Here is a 13795-nt window from a genome sequence, read left to right on the forward strand (position 1 = left end):
GCAATACTAAATAGAGAACAATCCCACTATCAGCAAATAATCTTCTAAGAGATAAATATGGTAAAACTGTCATACTTGTCTTAGCCAATATTGATATAATCTCAATTCCATAAATTATTGCATTTGAAGACCTATTCTGGAACTATTCAGAGAACATACATGTGATGAGGTAAATGAGTAGAATATGATTTATCTTTAAAAGCTCAGGCTGTGTACCAGTACATATTGCTAAAAAGTAATTTTCATCATATGACCAGCTGGTTGAATGTCTTACTATGATACATCAGCATCGTGGTACTGTACATTTTGAAGGCAGTGCTAAATTCAGATCCTGTCTCCAGCTGAAGGGCTCAGGATGCCATGACTTGTTTGGGGCACTTGCTGAAGAGGAAAGCAAAGTTCAGGGCTGGATCCAGACTGAGAGCCACAGAGTCCCTATTTTCCTGCTGTCAGGAGCACTAGTTTTGGCTTACTTGCTTGACTAGGAATGAATGGGACTGACTTGGTTTTCTTCCAGACCGGTTTTACTTTGCCTCATTATAAACTTCACCATGTACTGTCCTTTCCCCTGCCTTATCTCTCTGTCTCCTTCAAGGGCAATGCTGGAATGTAAGAGGGGTGCTTTTGCTGGGAGCTGTTCTGAGCTGAGAGGACAGGCAAAAGTGACCCTTTATCCTGCTTGGTGTTTCAAACAGCTTCCGCCTGCGGGGAGGGGATGTATTGAGAATGTGTGAGAGAAAACACTGAAAAGGGAAAAAAGGCACAAAAAGGGAGGAGAAAAAAAGTACAGCAAGGAAGCTAGAGACAAACTTCAAGTTGTGGATTATTTCTCACCCAGGCTCTAATTAGGAAGCCTTTTATGGGACTGTGAAGCTGTCAGGCTGCCAAATGTCAGCGTGTTTATCGGAGATCGGGCGGGTCTCCTGTCTGCAGCAGTGAGTTTGGTGCCATGGTCCTCCCGGGTCCTTCCAGCGTGTGTGACTCACTCGGCACTGGCACCTCCGGGGGCTTCAAGGCGCAGTGGAGGGCTCCTTCTTCTCCTTTAAAAACCCAAAATTAAACCCTTTCCTGGGATTTGGCCTCTTCATGCTGGTTCTGCATGGAGAGGGTTAACCATACAGTGCAGAGCAGCTTCAGCATATGTGAGTCAGATTCCCGGGGAAATCCCCAGCTTATCTGATGGAGCCTGTTAGTCTGCTAATTGAATAAGCTCCTATTAAAAGTGCAATGTTTTTTAATGACTGCTAACAACGGGCCAGATTCTGATCTGATCTTTTCGCTCGGGATGGTTTTTGCTGCTGGTGGGGCCCAGCCCCTGATTGCAGCCGGGCAGCCGCCCCCAGCCCCGCCGGCCCCAGCAGAGCTGCAGCCGGGCACGGACGTTTGGGGTGCCGCTGAGCTACCGGCGGTGTGACAGGCAGGAAGCTTTTATTTGGGATCTCTAGGAAAAGGCAGAATCCTGCAGTGCAGCCAGCAGATGAAAGCATTTGTTGGGAGGCTACCAAAGATTTCATGTAACATAATTGCTGTGAATATTTTTTAGCGATTCGAGTGGTGCTCTGAGTAATTAACTTTCCCGGTGTTGAAATCAGGTTGATTTGTTGATTCTGCACATAAGTGGTTGTCTGTGTCTGCCTAGGAAAAATGTTGTGTGTGACTCTGCATAGGCACATGCAAACCCTAATTTTAATTAGAATTTTGTGTATAATATATGTATCTCCTTTTTCTCAACAGGAATTGACTTTGAGAAGATATTTGCCTAACAGGAAAAATTTAAAAAATGTGATTAGCATTTAAAGTTAACTTAGTTGGGTTCCAGGGTACTTCCGGAGGAGACCATAACACCTCTGATTTCAGCTAGGCTCAGGGTGGGGTTGAGCTATTTTGCATGACCCTGTGACCACATTTGCCTTCCTTTTCTTACCTGGAATTCCCAGTGGGTTACCCAAGCCTACTTGACATCAGAACCATGTAAAGTTTTCTAATAAGACTTTTTTGTTTCTTCTTGTAAACCAGGAATGAGATCTGACCACCTTCACCCCCACACATCTCCACACCTTTGTGTCCTTTTTGCTTTTCTCCTAGGAAAGTTTCTATTAAAATGCAGGAGCTTCTTTTAGGATGTCGCACACATTCACACTGGCACTGAGCTGCTGCTTTAGAAGTTTCATAGCAACCCGTTAGTTGTGGTTTTTTTTCCACACAACAACAATAACGAAGTGTCAAAAATCTCAAGTTGCTGTTATCAGAGGCAGAGAGTCTAAACCCCATTTCTCAGCCTGTTTTCTATTCCCCACTCCGGAGTTGTCAGATGCTGTGACATGGCTCCATCACACCACGACTAGCAATCCCAACAAACAGAAAATTATTTCCAACTGGCAAACACGCTGTTTACTTTCCAGAAAAATTGCACTTTCCCATCTGACAGCTGATCAAGGGATCTCCTGCTGCTGTCAGCATGAAGAAGTGTTTAAACACAGGGATGGAAGTTTAAACATTTTCTCATTATCACAGAATAAAAAAAAATTAAAAAATAATAAAAAATAAAGGCATTGAGTCTCTCCGACCACCTGCTGTGGCAGTAATGAAGCGATGTCACATGACCAGCCGGCGATGACTTTTATCTCTGCCCCAATATCGCTACTGAAGTGACACCTGTCACATGACCCGCAGCACAGCTTTCATCTGGGCTCCCCAAATGCACTTCTGCCTTGTGAAGGGGATTTTCCTGGCATTTCCCTCCCCCCCCCCCCCCACACTTTAAAGAGCATTGCCCACTTGCACCGTTACAGACAGGAGTTTGCTAGTTTTAAAGCCCTTGGATATTTTCTTAGGCATATATAATTTCACCAACAAACTTGCTCCAGGCTGAAACAAAACAGAATACTGGTCTGGGAGAGAAGTTATTTGATTTACTTCGAGATGTTTTTAAAGCAAATATTTAAATCTGATGTTAAATTCTCTTAACATAAAGGAGGATGTTAAAGGATTTCTCAAAAACCTCAGATTTGGTTTTAGTTTTTTATTAGGTAGTGAGAATAAACAGTTTGATGACCCTTAAGCACAATGATCTCCATTTAGATGCACTTTATAAACTCTCACCTGCTTTACCAAAGCATCCTGCCCCTGCCAAAAGAAAGTATTTTCTGGGGGAAAAAAAAAAAAAAAAAAAAAAAGGAAAGGTCAGTCCTGCACCTCTTTGCTAATGTCTGGGACCTTTTCTGAGGTGTTCAACAGCAAACATTTGCCTTTGAGATGGGCCCACATAAATGACAGCAGTACTGAGCACTTACTTGCCAGAACCCATTCAGTTATTATCTCAAAACAACATCAGACATTCAAATGTGACAGGGGATGATCACGCCACAGGAACTAGATGTGAGCAGGCTGGAGATAAGAGAATATGAACTTGATGGATTTTTGCTTTCCTCCTTTCCTACTCCCTAGTCATCCATGAATGAAGTCTGGTACTTTTCTCCCTGCATAATCTGATTCAGCTCACTAAAACAATGAAAAACTAAGTCAGCAAAAGAGTTCATAGTCTTCCATCTGTTTAGTGAATTAAATCAGGTCTTCAAGGGCTTACAAAGGTGCTAGAGAGAAAAAGAGAACGACTTTAAAGCTTGAAGCAGGGAGGGAAGTGGGGAAAACAGAACTGCTTCTTTGGGTGGCACTAACTTGGTACATGAATTCAGACATGTTTCTTGTTACCTACTCTTTCTGACTCATTACAACACTACATCCATTTTCCCCAAAGGCTGTTGCCCCTGACATTGTGCATGCCAGGGCATGGAAAATCTACTGAGATAGTACTCCTGATGTAAATAGTATTCCCATTAGTTGAGGAGAGGAGTGATTAGGAGTCAGTTTCTTCCTGATGTGGCATGTTTTAGGCATTGGGCCTACAATGTTGAGTTAATGAACAGAAGACTTCTGGATTGCAGCATATCCAGGGTCATACTGGCTTTCTGTCCCTCTAGATACAGAATTATAAGGTATCATTTGACTCTTTGGCAATTTAGCATATGGCTAAATTTAGCAATGAAAGCCATTCTGTCCTACTGCTCTAGGGCAGAAGGAAGAAGAAATTTACAATTGATGCTCTGGATAGACCATGTGAAAAAGTGACTCAGTTCTCATCATTAGATCCCTCACTGCCCATGTATAACAAATCATTCCATTTAGCATATCTTGAACATTCAGTTGCTCTTAATTAGGAGTAGACATTCAGCCACAACCATCCCACTGCAGGCCCTGGAGATCCTGCTTGTTCACTGCTCTTAGTCCAGACATCTCCAAGAATGCAAAAGGAATGCAACACAACCCCTATCCCAATTTAGGCGTCATGTACAGCTGCTCTGTTCAGTACTGAACAGGGAGGTCAGGTCATTGAGAGTGGCTGATATTTGGGGGATCCAAGTCCATGCAATCTAGAGGTAGAAAGACTTTTGGGACACAGTTTGCCTTTTCATCAAGGCAGAGAATTTTAAGGAACATAACCTTAGGAAAATCTTGTCCTCTTAACTGAGCAGTGCCTGCAGATAGCCTATGTCCCCCTTAATGTAGCTAATCTATACATTCCTGAAATTATGTCTGTAGCAAGGGCAAAGGGGAACATAAACTGTGCTGCTTCCTGCCCAGATCTACAGTGTGTGTTTGGTAAATGATGGACTGGAGTGGGGATGGAGATGCAGCTCTCTTAACTAAAAGCTCACCTTTCAGCTGTTTCTGTGGCTGCCACCCATAGCTTCTTGACTGGTTTGGTTCCAATGCCTCAACACTTTGTATAATTCTTGCTCAGAGAAGTTCTCCCAGCCATGCTAGTGACACTACTAAGATGAATAAAAATATTCAAGGTTTGTGTTTCTGCACTTCAGTGATTTATCTTTGTCTTCTTCCCAGATGTGCTGTGAGGTTACACCAAGGCTACTGGTTTATATGTCCCAGAGCTAAGAAAAAGTATCCGAGATAACTGCAACCAAGCAGACTAGTACTTAAACACAGTAAATTACTTGCTTTCCCAGTTCTTCCAGGAAGAATTCTATGAGAAATTTCATAGTAACTGCAGATGGGAAAGAGGTTTCTGATTTCCCCATGTATCCCCATCAGCACTCACCTCAGATTAGCTTTCCTTCTTATGGTCTGTCAGAGCCTTGAGATCAAGGAGATTAAAACACTGTGGAAACTCATTAATGAGCCAGGACTCTCTGCAACAGCTGGACCAAAAATGGACTGCATTTGGCTGCATCTTAATTCTCTGCCATCTCCCCTCTGCTCATCAACACCTGCACACATTTGGGATGGTGTATAAGACCCCTGAATTCAGCTCTAAGCAACCAGTCTGTAATGCACATGTCTAATGCTCTGCTGGTGTGGAACCAGTATGCTGGTAATCCTGTTAGTAATGGCAGAAGCTCCCTCTAGGAAATTATCACAAGTAGTCTTAAACAATTCCTTTTGTTGACAACTCTATCCAAGAAACCATCTTCCCTGGAGACTTCACTCAACTTTTGACTAATCCCCTCCTTCCCTCAGGAGCTCTTTTGTTGAAGGAGATTGGAGGCATACCCCAAGAATGACAGGTCTCTGTAAGCCTTGGGTGAGCCTCTACATTCTTTCAATTGTCAGTCCCCATCTGTCCTGTTTGTACATCGATCTTCTGGTCCAGGGAGCTCTCTATTAAGTGACACATGGCTGAGTATATTCTGCAAGTCCAGTGTCCAGACTGTGCTGTTACCTCTTCGTTGCCAAGTCAATCCTTCTGACATTGCTTTCTGAAAAACAAAAGGCAGGACATCTGCACAATTTCATTCCCTTCTACTGAAAGGTGACTTTTGAAAAATACCCTACCCCTCAAACTGTGTCCTTGTTTTATAATCTCAAAGACTTTTCTTCATTTTGTCAATATAAGGAATTATTTCAAAGGTCCTTCGTGTAAGGGAGGGTACAATCTGTCCCTATTGCAGAGGAATTCTATTAGGGGAAAAATCCATGGCCTAAGCCCTGAATAAAAAAGAATAAGAAATTACAATTACAAATATTCTGCAGGGCTAGTGCCTTCAGTTATTCTGCTTGTTAAAAGTTGGTTTAAAATAGGCTCTTCTCTTCCTGTAGATTCAGCTACACTTAGCTGGTACAGTATCACATACATGTAGGAGGTGTAGCATTAGATACCTGAATATTTATTTTGAGAGGCAGAATGAGAACAGCAGATTCCAATGACCCATATGTTCCTCCTCAGCAGGTAGAGGGAAAGTGGTGGGTGGAATAGGGCAGAAAATGGGTGGAGTGTTGGCATGGAATATATATCACCCTGGGATAGACAACTGACAGTATCTCATCTTTACCTGAAACCAGAAGGACAAGGAGGAGTCTGTGATGATGTTTTGTCCCTTGCTGTGTTGCTCAGGGCCCATGGATTCAAGATGGAGCCTGGTATGTTTAGTTTTTTGGTTTTGTCTATTTTTGTAACTTAACTCAGGTTGGCAAAGGAAGGAATGCTGGCCAGTTTCATTATGTTCCCAGGAAATTCCATTCTCTCATGTGCCAGTGTAAGACTGTTGTGCTTTAGATGCCTATCTGCCTCTCATTAGAGTTGAAAAAGCACGCAGAAGCCCCTGCTTGAAACTAGTAGCCTATTAAAATGACAAAAAAAAAAAAATTACTGTTTCATTTATAGCCTTGCTTGCATGTCTGAATCCAGATTACTTTTTTAAAAAGAGAATGAATAATATGAGCACCAACACATATAGAATGTTTTCCTGCAATGAACTGCAGAAGAAAACTTGAGTTGACATTTAAGCTTGTTTAGCATGCTTTGTAAGCAGCTAAAAAAAAGGGACACAATCATATTGAGGACCAGTTAATATATAACAAAAAATGTGACGAGTTTCTCCTACTAGTTGCAAGTTTAAATTATATATTTGTGAAATGCTCTCTAAATAATTTTAAATGGGCCCAATCCAAGTTCATTGAACATTGATGCATGAGTGCCCTACTCAAGTGAGTTGTCCCAGAAGCCTTAGTGGAACTGACAGCCAGCTTTTCTGGCAGGATTAGTTCCTCTCTGATCACAGAGAGGGAAAAGCCATCCTGTCTGCACTCAGCTGAGCAGGTGAGCAGGGAAGGCATTCAAGCTGCTCCAAAACTCAATCTGGTCACAGCGCTGGCAATGTCAGGTTTTTCTTAAAAGGATTCCAGGCTGGCCTCTCTGCCTGCTGTTGTCTACATGATGAGGGCAGAAGGGGTAGAGAGGCTGTGAGACCAGGCACTGAGTGCTGGGACCTGATCCTGTAGCAGATACAGGCCATCTACATGTATTTGGAAGCACAGATGGGTAGCTGAGGTGTGTCCTGCTATCCCAAGGTTGCCTCTTAGCTTGGCAGACAATTAGACAGAAAAACTAATTTGGCCTGAAAATCATTTTCCAGGTCTGCCCTGCAAGCACAGACCCAGCAGTGACACTGACAGGACACATGCTGCTAACAAATGCACAAAGTAAACAAAGAGACAGGATATAATAAAAAAAATATTTTCTGGTAATTTCTTTTAATAACAGTGATTTTAAGCAAGCTTTTGCTCTTCTATAACAAAAATATGAAAAACGTTGATGCTGAAGCATAATTTCGAAACCTGACATTAAAATAGTGATTAATTAAAACCAAAGATATTACAAGATAAGGAGATTTTGCCTAGCTCTGCTCAGGTTCCAATTCGTGTGAAATCAAAACAAGTAAGCTATGAAATGTGAACTCAGTAGGCAAGGACAAAGGCGAACAAAGCAATTTGGTCAGTTTAAGCAATGGGGAAATGAAGCAATACTTTGACTGGGGAGGCATTGGAGGAAAGGGCATTGGTCTGAGATTTGGCAGTATGTCAAAACAAATCCAAACCTCCCATGATACCACTGAACATTGTTCACTGGGGGCCATTGGCTTGCTGATCTCTTCTCTCTGAATGTGAAATTTCCCACTTTGTTCTCACCCTGGAATGTGATCATCCAGCCTTGAGTATCAAGTCTATTTTCCCACCTTCAACACACGAAGAACTACATGTCCTAAGGGTAATGGCAACACCTTTGACAATGGCAACTACATGCTTACCCAAGAATTAGTCAATCATCCATGATTTTGGTAGACCAAAACTTGCTCGAACCTCCTGAGACACGGCCTTTTCGGTAAGATGCAAACAGGTCACAGATTTCAGGTTGGAGTCTCACCCCTGGAACTGTGAGCACTGATTGCCCTGTGGAAAAATCAGGTTAAAGAGAAAGCTGCAAAAGGGTCCTTTTCCTTAATTGTGCTACCTTTTTAATGCTCTCTTGTGACATTAGCTGAAATATAAACTAATTCAAGATCCTATTTCTCACAACTGCATTCCTTCTGATTGTTTTTGGAAAATTACTTCTTTAATCTAGACACTCTTCTCTAGAAATCTCATCTGCAGTTTCTTTTCTTTTTTCTTTTTCTTTCTCTTGGAGCAACCAGCAAAATACTATTTGGTAGAACAGTGGTAGGAAGATAACCCGCTAATCAAAAGGATTCAAATAGATCTGCACACTGCCAAGCTCTCTCCTTCCCACCCAGCAGAGGGGAAAAAAAGAAAAAGAAAAAAGAGACAGAGCGAAGGCACAGAGCTTCTCTCCTTCAGCAATCTCACAAATGCAAAACCTTCCACTCCAGTGACTCCTCATTAACTTACCAAATCTGACAGTCTAATTATCGTAGCTGCTTCACGCTTAGAATAAATAAATACTAAAGTGGGTGTTTAAAGAAATTGAGCAGTGAAATTCAGTCATCTAGACAGTCAATAGAGAGTTTATTTTAAATTTTTATATTCTTATGTATTTATATCATTTTAGGAAAGATAATGAGATAGTTGTCTTTCAGGCTAATTGAGTTCCCATGCTCATGGTTCCTTGCTGTCACAATCTCAAACTTAGCTTTAACTTTTGTGCCTTAGAAATCTGATCACTACCTCCACATTTACTCTTTTCTGCTGATAAGTGGGTGAAGTCAGAAGTGCGCCTGAGGGTGGGAAATGACTATGTGAGACTTCCAGTCTGGATGTCTTTTCACAGCAAACAAGACAACTAAATCTTTTCAGATTTGCATTTAAGAGTGTTAAAGGGAAAATGGAAGTTAAATAAACCTCAGCTATAACTTGCAATTAGACAAAACACTGAAAAACATCTGCTAACCTCTGATGCAATAGTGTCTGCCACCACGAATGGTATTAACAGCACTCCCCCCAAGAATGGTTTGTCTCTCTGAACAATAAGACCTTTATAGAGATTCTCTGGACTGAGATCAATGGGATTCAGAGCATTTGATCCATGTCTGTAGGACTTTGTTTCCACAAGTCATGTGGGCCAAACATTGCACCAGTTGCTTTTGCAAGAGCAGGAGCTGGGGAGTGAGCAAAGGAAATTTTCCTTTTCCCATCTTCCCCTTTGCCCTGCGCTCCTAAACAGTGCCCAGCACAATGCCTGCCCCAGGACAGCATGCAGGGAAGAGCTTCAACAGGGCAACATGTCCAGAGCCCTGTGCACTTGGCAAGCATCTGCTGTGATGTTGCAACAGCTCTTTCCTAGGGTAGTGGTTTAATGACAATACAAAACTTTCACATCCTGTCCGTATGAAGGCAAGCAGATCTTCCGCTACTGTGGGGATCACACCAGGTGAAGTGGGGGACGGTTTTCCTGAGTTAAGTGAAGATTTGTTTTATCACCTCACAGATAAGAATGCTTCTGGCTTAGGAGGGGCATCTGATTTCCTGCTCATCACCAGCTTTGGTTTATTCTTGTATTAAGACACATTATAAACCAGATTCATACATCTGGTAGGAACTTTCTAGGTGTTTGTATCTGACTTACAGTGAAGGATATCTGTTTGCTGTATACAGAGATCACAAAGCAGAGTGGTAAAAAAAATCAAGTGACTGTATGAACCTTTTAGCTATGTAGGAGAACCTAGGGAAACCAGCCAACCCAAACAAGGGATGATGAAAGCCAGCTCTTCTTTATATGTCCCCTGTGATAACATACCAGTGCTGGCTAATCCCAACAGTATTGGGATTTTTGGTAGGCAATGGCTTGCAAACTTAACCTCCTCATCACCCACACTTGCTTACTTGCTTTGTCTTAGTTTAGATGCAGCAGACATTAAAATGACTGTCAACATCAAGCCTCCCTCCTCTTCCTTGTCTCTGAAAGGCTGAATAGTGGGCTGTTTCAGGAGAAATGGTACAGTGTCTTCATCATCTGGTGCACTGGTTTTGTGTTGCTGGGTGAGATAACAGTTAGAGACCAACTGTACCCAAAAAGAGCAAGTAACCCCTAGTCAAAGCCAGGATCCCATCCATGCAACACACAATCCTCCTCATGGAGCACGTACTGGAATTTACTAACTGCTGTGCCGAGGGTATGGCCAGGGTTGAATGTCTCCTACACTGAGAGAAAGGTCTCTCTGAGACTGGACATTGGTCTGGGGGGGAAAGGATCTGGTCTCCCTGGCCCCTGTGACTGAGTGGTTTGGCCAGAGCTCTTCTTGCAGTGTATTTTCTTGGGAGTGCACTGTTGATAACCCCAAATCCCACTGCTTACCTTCCCTGCTTGCAAGGCTGCTCTAAAGCATCGGAGGGCAAAAGAGAGGAAAAACAAACCAAATCTATAAGTAAGAATAATAAGCTGCAATTGTTACTGTGTCTGACCTGCCTGACAGCAGAGTGAGATACCTCATCAGAAGGCCCTTTTGCACTTCAGGACTGACACTGAGTTGAGAGCACAGCTCGTGCTTTCTTGATTCAAGGATCTCATCTTTCTTCCAGGAGGGATTAATTGGACAGAAAACATTCTGCTTTAGCAGGTGGCAAAGGGTTAGAATGAAGTTTTATCAGAGCTGCTGCAGTGCAGGGCTGCACTGCACAAAGATAATTGTCTCAGGATTGGCTCTGGCCAGAAAGAGGATAGCAAATGCTCCAGTTTTAAAAAAGGTCATCACTGCCACCCTCTAGGCTACTAGCCACACTGAGGGAAAGCTGAAGAAACTCCTGCACCTCTCTCTCTCTTTTTATATCCAGAAGTGCTGGTGGCACATGTAGAATTAAGGCCACCAAGAGGATGGGCAAGGTTTGAACCCAGGCCTCAGGAATCCCCTCCTAGAGCTGCAGGCACAGGAATGAGCAGCTGTAGGAGAGGCCCATCTGTGGGCCAGCCCCACTCAGAGGACAGTGAACCTTCGTCCTCCCTTCAAGCACGGCCAACTCTTTTTTCTAGCACTTTGCACTCAGATGAGCATAGCAACAGCAACCTGTTCCACCCTGTAAGAACTGCTCTCAAGGAAGTAAAGAGCCCTGTGCTCCCTCTCCCCCTTCCCGGGGGCAGCAGCCAGCCTCTAACCATTAACATTCCCCCTAGGAATCTGAAACATGCTGTTTGGAGGGGTACTTAACTTCGAAACAGTGATTTCTCCAATTATTTTTCCCTAGGAACTGACCTTTGAAAAACATCCTCTAGCTTCCAGCTTGTCATAACAACTTATAAAAAGGACAGTTATGGATACAGTTATTTCATAAAAACAGAGAATAATTTCTTACGAGAACCTTTTCTTTTTTTCAAATGTTGTTTCCCTCTTACTCTCTCACACACCTTGGGATTAACCCCCATTTCTTTCACCTTTCATCTCCAGATCACATTCTGCCCTTCTGCTTTAACTTTCCCTTTCAGAGGATGGCAACTAATAGCCAGCATCCTCCAGAACAAAGTGGGAACAGAATATATTTAAAATATGCACTGTTATCATAGTAACAAGAATTTTAAAATTATACAGTTAAATTCCAAAAGAGTGTTATGCCAAAGTGACACAAGAGAGCAAATGTCTTAAACAATTATGGCAATAGGAATGGCTACATGGGGAATTATTCAGAATAGCCTAAATTTTACAGGCTTAATGAGTCACTCATGAATATGGTCTTGCCTGATCGTACTGTACTTGTTTCAGCCCTGTGCACTTTGATTCTTTTCTCAACACACTGGTTGCTATGATAACGCCTTGCAGTTTCCTGTCCACATGATACTTCTTGCTGCAGTATGGGGGGATAATAAATATGGGATGGTGCCTAAATCCAGGTGAAAGGAATCTGTCCCCTCACTGGCAGCATATTGGAGAGATTGACACATTATGCCAGTCTGTTTTCTCATTCCTTCTATTTCTTCTCACTCTCTCCCTTTCTCTCACACTGTCTGTCTCTGTACCTGTTTTTTTCCTCTCCCTCTCTCTCTCTCTCAGCACTGACACTTTCATCTTCTCCCTTGGGGATTGGAGATGTCACTGCGGGAAGTGCTTGTCCGCCTCTCTGGCAGCAGCAGAGCCCTGTGGCTTTGACAAACCTCATTTAATTGGGAGGAAGCCAGGAGGGTTTGAAAGAACTGAAACATCCACGAAACTCCTTTTATCAGGCATAATTTAAACTCTGCATGGAAAAAACCCTATATGTATAAAGAAAAGTCAACTTCCCTCCTGCTGTGCATGCTCCCCTCCTCCCCCCCCGGCACAGGCAGGCTCCTGTGAGATTCCATCTTTTCATTTTTCTAAAAGTGTCAAAGTAGATTTGTGCTCTGTGGCTGGGTGAACAGAAAAGGAATGCAGATGTCTCTCACTCAAGCACATACACACACAGAGCACCTTCTGAAGGGCAGCAGTGTGGGGGATTGGGAGAGGTGCTAGCTCGCTGCTCCTCCGCTTGGGATGTGCTACAGGAGTCAGAAATTTGGTTTTCCAATACCTTGACAACACAGTCCATGAAGGCTTTTCCTTAATTGCCCCATCTTAAAAACATCACCAAACTAACTAGTGTACAGGGTGCCCAGGAGGCAACAGGGAATGCAAGGTCCCTTTGGCCTGCAGCCCAATAGGAGGGAGCTTTCCCTAGTGAGGAGCAGAACTGCAGCTTGAGAGACCCTGTATTTTTTGTCAGCCCAGGCCAGGACAGGCACAACTGTGTGTGCAGCTGTGTGCTTAAGAGAAGGGAGCAAGGGAAGAAGAAAATAAAGCAGGTAAAACTGAGGGAGAACTGGTGTGACAGGGTACAAGGAACAGCTGTCTCAACATCAAAAGGGAGTGGGAGGAGCAGGCCAAGGGAATTGGGGTTAGCACACCATGCTGAGCAGATGGGAATTCAGGACATCAGTAGGGACAGTGGGTGAATTACACTGAACACACAGTGTGAGCTGGGGAAATGTCCAGGCCCTTGGGGTTACAGAATGGGGGAGATGACCTGTCAAAGCATATACACCTCTGCTTTGCAGACAGCCATGGCAGTACCCCATCAAGGTCCCCTTCTAGTATTAACACAGTGGTCAAGTAGAAAAACAAGTTGTCAAATTTGCCGTGGGATGTAAACTTTGCAGCTTATAGGAGTGGGGAGGGAGTGCAGGCAGAAAAGAGAGACATCCAGGTGAATGGCGGAGACTTTCAAAATAGAGAAGAAACTCACAGTAAATAGCACGTGCAGCAGCTCTTGGTGAGATGAAATTGTAAGTTAACTTACCAGCAGGAACCTGATAGAGCTGAGGAGGCAGAGGGCTGAAGAAGCTATGAAGAAGCGCATCTTGTGCAGAGATTCGGCCTCCAGGGAAGGCTGTGAGCATCCTGGAGGCCAAATTCTCTGCTGCTGGCACCCTGCTCATCCTAGGAAAACAGAAGAAAGAATAGCACAGCAGATGAGGATGAGCCAGAAAGCTGGAACTAGAACATGACCCAGCCCTTCTCAGCTTGAGGCAAAGGTAGTGGAGGGA

The 13795-nt window shown here is 43.3% G+C and overlaps 1 protein-coding gene across 1 annotated transcript in view; it reads right to left on the reverse strand.

Annotated features, from left to right (window-relative positions):
* Positions 1-8110: 8110 nt before the first annotated feature.
* Positions 8111-13795, reverse strand: part of CDK15 (cyclin dependent kinase 15) — a 35006-nt gene continuing 29321 nt past the window's right edge. Inside the window, 2 exon segments of the mRNA XM_030277706.4 lie at positions 8111-8244; positions 13549-13688. Of these exon segments, the coding sequence (XP_030133566.3) occupies positions 8114-8244; positions 13549-13688 (271 nt within the window). The 3' untranslated portion in view covers positions 8111-8113.

The sequence above is a fragment of the Taeniopygia guttata genome, chromosome 7, assembly GCF_048771995.1.
Source record: "Taeniopygia guttata chromosome 7, bTaeGut7.mat, whole genome shotgun sequence".
NCBI classification, from domain to species: Eukaryota; Metazoa; Chordata; class Aves; order Passeriformes; family Estrildidae; genus Taeniopygia; species Taeniopygia guttata.